This window comes from Marmota flaviventris, chromosome 17 (assembly GCF_047511675.1).
Source record: "Marmota flaviventris isolate mMarFla1 chromosome 17, mMarFla1.hap1, whole genome shotgun sequence".
Classification (NCBI taxonomy): Eukaryota; Metazoa; Chordata; class Mammalia; order Rodentia; family Sciuridae; genus Marmota; species Marmota flaviventris.
Genome location: NC_092514.1, coordinates 38,885,930 through 38,891,491, shown reverse-complemented (window position 1 = coordinate 38,891,491; position 5,562 = coordinate 38,885,930). Strand labels below are relative to the sequence as shown.

Genomic DNA, 5,562 nt, shown 5'->3' with positions numbered 1-5,562 from the left:
CATTCTGGTTTCAGGAAGGCTGCTCCCTTAAAATGGGGGTTGCAGAGGATGCCTCCCCAGCCTGCGTCCCAGGTCCCTCTCCTCTATCTAAACCCTGAGCATTTCACCCCGCCTCACTCACTCTCCTCCAGGCTGAAGGGCAGCCTCCACATTCAGGCTGTCTCCTGCTGGACCACACTGTAGCCTCTCACTTCTCCCTACGTCTTCATGTCGGCCTGAAGTCCATACGTTCCATTTTCTGAAACTCACCTCTGAACCGCTAAACATGGCACATTCCTCCTCACTGGACTGAAGATTTTCAACTTTCCCTTCTGAACTGTAAAGTGGGGCAGTCCCCACCTGAACATTCGAAACCTTTCATTCAACCTTCCTTTCTAAACTTGGTAGCACTTCACCTAGGCATGGACCCCCACTGTCATCTGATTGCTTTTCTCCCTCTTTGATGTACAGGTCATCAATGTCTCTACCTCCTGCTATTTGCTCTGACTTGTCTTTTTATTTTTCTTAATGATCCTAAAGTTTTTTTTGGAGGGGTGGGGGTAGTGCTGGGGATTGAACCCAGGACCTTGTGCATTCAAGGCAAGCACTCTACCAACTGAGCTATATCCCAGCCCCCCTATAAGTTTTCCAGAAAAAAAATTTTAAAAACCAGTAACCAGTTATCAAGAATAAATTTGTCTTCTCCTTTCTGGGGAAACTTAATCTAACCAGCTTATTGCTAGCCATCCCCCAGTGTCTGCATTGTCTGAACTATTCCAGGTATTGGGGGGTGGTACAGATGGGAGTCACATAGCAAAGTTAAGGGCGGTTGTAATATATTATAAGAAGGGCTTGGGCAAGGGCAGGGGACGTGAGAAAAGTAATGAGATTGGGGATTTGCTAAGCAGGTAAGTTGCTAGGATCACTGATGTTGGAGACTAGAGCAATGATACTGGAGTACCTGATTGGGCCTTGTTTTAAAGATTCGTCTATAGACACTCAGATGGGTCCACCCAGTAGAAAAGGCCAGGGCTGACCCACATCCCCATTCCTTCAAAACATCAGCTCTACCTCTAGGACCACGCCCCACCTTACCACCAAATGCATATGCTCAGCTTTGTGATTTCCCTCAAGAAAATACCAAAAGCCAGGTTTTATACAAAAATATACATTTTTATTCCATAGTTATATAATAATAATTTCCATAATAATATCTTTAACACTGCCTTGGGATTTCAAACATCATGTTCTTGCATTCATGATCTTTGCCAGGACCTTCACAAACATACCAGGTGAGGAATTGGGGTTCACAAAAGGAAAAACCACATGTCCAAGTTTCTGAATCTAAAGAAATACCATTACTCACAGAAAATAAAATTAAAACATCAATAACTTAAATAAGATTAACATTACTTAAGGCATCGTGTTTCATACCAATAAACAAAGATCATATACTAGTGTTAGGGTTTGTGGAGGGAGAGCTAGTGGCAGATAAGTTAGCTACAGGTTCTTGGGTGGTGAAGTTAGCGTTCACAGGTGTTGCAGTGCCTAGACTAGTCGGGTTCTGGTTCCGTTCAGTTTTCTGGTCCATTTTGGCAACGTAGTCCTCAACCCACTTCTGTAGGGGGTCAGCACAGATTTCTTTGTTCAGGACGGTGGTGAAGCTGTGGAGAGAGAGGACCCGGTTAGATGAAGTGGCTCCGCTGTTTCAGCAATTCTGCATCGAGGGGCTACCAAGGTGGCTAGGGGAGGAAGGCAGGTGGTCGGAGCAACTCCAGAGAAGGCCAGGAGTGAGATCAGGATCCTCTGGATTTCCCAGGGGAAGCGTTGGAACCCAGGCTAATGAAACAGGGATGGTCTGAGTGAGCGCTCTCACAATAGAGAGTGATGTTAGGGGTCATTTTTCCCCTCCTTTCTATTGGGAACCACTGGACATTGGATCAGAGAGTGTAACTCTCCAAGTTCATGAGGATGACCCTTTGCTCCCTGAGAAAGCTCTGGACCAGAGAGAGAAGACACGCTCAACTTACATCACAGCTTCTTTGGGACACTTGCTGCTGGTGACTCTCCTATAGCTCATCAGCCTTTTCATGGGGATTTTCTTGCTGGTGAGTGTATAGCAGCAGGTGACTGGGGAATTAACTGCATCTGAAAAATAAACCACACGGAAAAGGCGTTTTTAGGATGGGTTAGGTACTTCTGACCTTAGAGTAGGAAAAAGTTATGAGGAGAAGGAAAGGGGATAGCAGGAGAAGCGGAAACCACTAAATCCCAATACTTCTGCCTATATGTCAGAGCTAGAATATGATCTTAGACATGTTGACTCGGTTTCCTATGCTGCAAAATGGGTATGCCATACTGGTAATGGAGAGAAGAAAGGGAATCTAATGTAATGGTCTAATAATTCAAATTATCAGGACCAAAAAAAAATAATAATAATAATAACTGGAGGCCTTATCAATGGGCTTGGTGGGCTTCAAAAAATCTATGCCTGGCAATGAGCTTCCCTGATATCCACTACTTCTGCAGAGCCTCTGTCTGTGGAAGTTGGGCTGGATGAAGCACAGACCAGGTGGGGAAATCTTCTCTTTGATCACCCGGGACTACTGACAGCAGCTGAGGCAGTAACTTCCCAGGGGCATGTTTCCAGAGCTCGAGTCCTGGAAGGAGCTGGAGTTGGTCCAGAGCTGGGATTCTAGCCCAGGCTCTGCCCAGGAGCAGCTGTGTGATTGGGCTCACTCCTGGCCTTCTCTGAGTTGCCTGATCTTAGAAAAGCAGCTGCTTAAGTTGAGGCGATGGGTACCCTCTGGGATGTACTGGGCATGATGACCCAGAGATGGGGTGATATGTTTCAGGGCGGAGGGGCAGGGCCTTACCTGGCTGAGCAAGCACGTGGGTGCTGAAGGCGGCTACTGTGAGCATCAGGCACAGAAGAGCTGCGGAGACCTTCATGGTGGAGGATGAGAGAGAGAGAGAGCGAGCTTCAGCCTGGGAGTTGGAGGTTTCTGAGTTGTTCTCAGCTCTCTGCTCTTTGGATGGCTCTGTCTCTGCCTTTTATGGAGAGTCAAGAGGGTGGAGCCAGCCAGGAGGCTTGGCCCAGGGCAGCTTATTCTCAATGAATGATGCAGTGGAATCTTGAATCTGCTGAGCAAGAACAATACCCTGGGAGATTTCCAGGAAGTGGAAGAGGGACACTTGTGGGTTAGAACTTGGCACTTTTTCCATCTGCTGAGACCAAAGGAAGCGAGGACAGGAGGGGCAGTGGACAGTAAAGGGGACTAACCACAGACATGAACCAAGTGGGTTATTCTTAACTATTCTGCTTCCTCTGAAGAAAAAGGAAGAAAGTAGGGAAACAGAGATGACCAGGGAGATGAGAGACCTGTCCCTTCTTAGCCCCGGCCTACCTTCAGGCCACAGTCCAAGGGGTCTTGGAGCCAGGAAATTGCCCAAAAGCCTTGGTGGGCTCCTCAACAGTGCTATTAAATAAATTCATTTGCTTTTTAAAATGCAGGGTGCAGGCATAAAAGATGCCTAATAGAACTGTAGGGTGCCATCAACATGGAACTGAATTCTAAGGGTTGTGAGATTTCAGACTTGGCAGAAGCCATACAAATCAGGTTGTGCTGCAGAAGTTATTTCCATGTCATAATCATACAGTGCTTACACCATGCAAGGAATATTCCAAGCCCTGAACAAAGTCTTTAAATTCTCCTGTGACTGCAAGCAGGTCCTATTAATTCCCGTTTTATCACTCAGGCAACTGAGTCCCAGAAGGGTTATCTTTGCAACCTGCCCAAGGTCCCCAGGCAGCTCAGCCCCAGGGGCTGTGCTGTCGTCAGAGCGGCACACTTCTGGAAGGAAACATGCTCAGGTTGTCCAACTGGCTGCGGGACTGTGCATCTGGCTCCCCTCTCTGGGCTCAGCCTCTTCCAAATCAGTAGACAGCTAATGGGCAGTTTGAGAAGCATCCCTTTTGTGGTTAAGTCACTATGAGCAAGGAGCCTGTGGTTCATGTGGCAGGCAACAGTGGGCCAGAAGGGCACACATCCTGACTTGGTGGCTGTTCTCCCAGCTTCTTTCTGGGTTTCCAGAGAGCATGCGTGAGCAGAGGCACCTTATTTCGGGAATTGGAATGCACGGCTTCATTCTGCAGTTCTGCTCGGATTTCCTCAGAAAACATGCCCTCCATAGTAATAAAAATGGAAAGAGCTGAGAATTCTTTTCAGACATTCCCTCTTACACAAACATGTCAGGATTGCTTGAGGCACGTCAAGTGGCCCTGCCAAGCTCACAACTCAGAACTCTTGACTCCCCCCCCCAGTCTCCTGCCTGGTTGTGACCTTGCCTGATGCGTCAGGATAGACCTAGGGCTCTTTCTCCATCAAGGGTCATGGAGACAATGTCAGTGAATGCATGGCACTTCTTGGAAGAAAACATGTGCCAGTCATGGTATATGTTATACAAACGACAGCGTCTGCTTGGTAGTAAGTAGTCAGTAATGGCATTTTGGGGTGTCTACCAGGAGCCAGGCCCCATGCCAGAGGCTTCCCTGCACTGTCTGGTTCATCCTCCAACAATCCCACATTCCCTCAGCTGAAACTGAGGCTCAGTGACCTGTCCGGGGTCTCACAGGTAAGAGCATATGGGGCCGAGACGCCCACCCAGGACACTGTGATTCTGGAACCCCTGCTCCTGGACAGTAGGGTTAGTGTCTCATGACAGATATTAGTATCCTAGAGAATCTGAGGGCAGGGAGCATTCTAGACTCTTGGGTGGAATCGCAGAAAGGCAGAAGAAGGAAGAGAGAACAGATCAACTTGTTCACTGCTTTGCTGGCACCTCACCCAGAGTCTTAATTCCATTCCACCTGAGTCTTGCTAGTTACCCTTTTCCTCCCTGGCTCCTGTTGAACCCCCTCGACTCCACCCCTCCCGCCCCTTCTTTACCTGTGGCTCATTCTCTTCTTGTCAAATGAATAAAGCACTTCCAGGACTTTACCCGGTCATTCCTTCCCAGACCTTCTCACCTGAGCTTCCAAGAAATTTACCCCCACGTGGATAGAATGAGAGTCAGTGTGTGCTTTTCCGTGAATGTGGAGGGCTCCTCCCATGTCCCCGTGGAATCCAGTCACTCCTTGGTCTTTCTCTAGGTTAACAAGTTGCAAGAGGCCAAGACCTTGAAGCTACTCTTCCCTGGTTCTGGGGGGTCACTCTCACTCACGGAATTTTAGACCCAAAGGACCTGAAGAGGTTGTCCAGCATGCAGCTGTCTTTCTGTGAGTGGAAGCCATAGTCCCAGAGTGGGAGGCCCATGGGTCCAGGGGCGGGGGGGGGGCGGTCCCAGAGAGAAGCTCCGGGCATTGCTGAGTATTTGGGCAGCCTTTGGAAGAGTGGAAGGTGGGTCTCCACTTCAGGGAGGGGTTCGTGGTCATTGGAAAGTGAAGGAGGCCACTGCAAGACTCAGACAGTCACCACTCAGAAGGTGAAAGGGTGTGACTCATCAAAGAAAGTCTTGTGGAAAGGGATAGTCTGTTTTCCTTCCACTTCTGTCAGGAAGAGATGCCCTCCGCAGGGACACGGA

At 48.6% G+C, this 5,562-nt stretch overlaps 1 protein-coding gene across 1 annotated transcript; it reads right to left on the bottom strand.

Moving 5' to 3' along the window:
- Window positions 1-1,164: 1,164 nt before the first annotated feature.
- On the bottom strand, window positions 1,165-2,990 carry LOC114082772 (C-C motif chemokine 2-like). Its single transcript, XM_027923860.2, has 3 exons — window positions 2,856-2,990; window positions 2,010-2,127; window positions 1,165-1,643 (listed from the first exon to the last, which is right to left on the bottom strand). Exons 1-3 carry the CDS (start codon window positions 2,929-2,931, stop codon window positions 1,427-1,429), a joined length of 411 nt encoding a protein of 136 aa, XP_027779661.1. The 5' UTR covers window positions 2,932-2,990; the 3' UTR covers window positions 1,165-1,426.
- Between the last annotated feature and the right edge of the window lie 2,572 nt (window positions 2,991-5,562).

What these genes read in the sequence shown, in the direction of transcription:
- LOC114082772 (XM_027923860.2), bottom strand. Translation starts at nt 2,931, where the DNA reads ATGAAGGTCTCCGCAGCTCTTCTGTGCCTGATGCTCACAGTAGCCGCC. An exon ending in CCACGTGCTTGCTCAGCCAG is followed by an intron (nt 2,128 to 2,855) that starts GTAAGGCCCTGC and finishes TTTATTTTTCAG; the next exon opens with ATGCAGTTAATTCCCCAGTC. An exon ending in TGTCCCAAAGAAGCTGTGAT is followed by an intron (nt 1,644 to 2,009) that starts GTAAGTTGAGCG and finishes CTCTCTCCACAG; the next exon opens with CTTCACCACCGTCCTGAACA.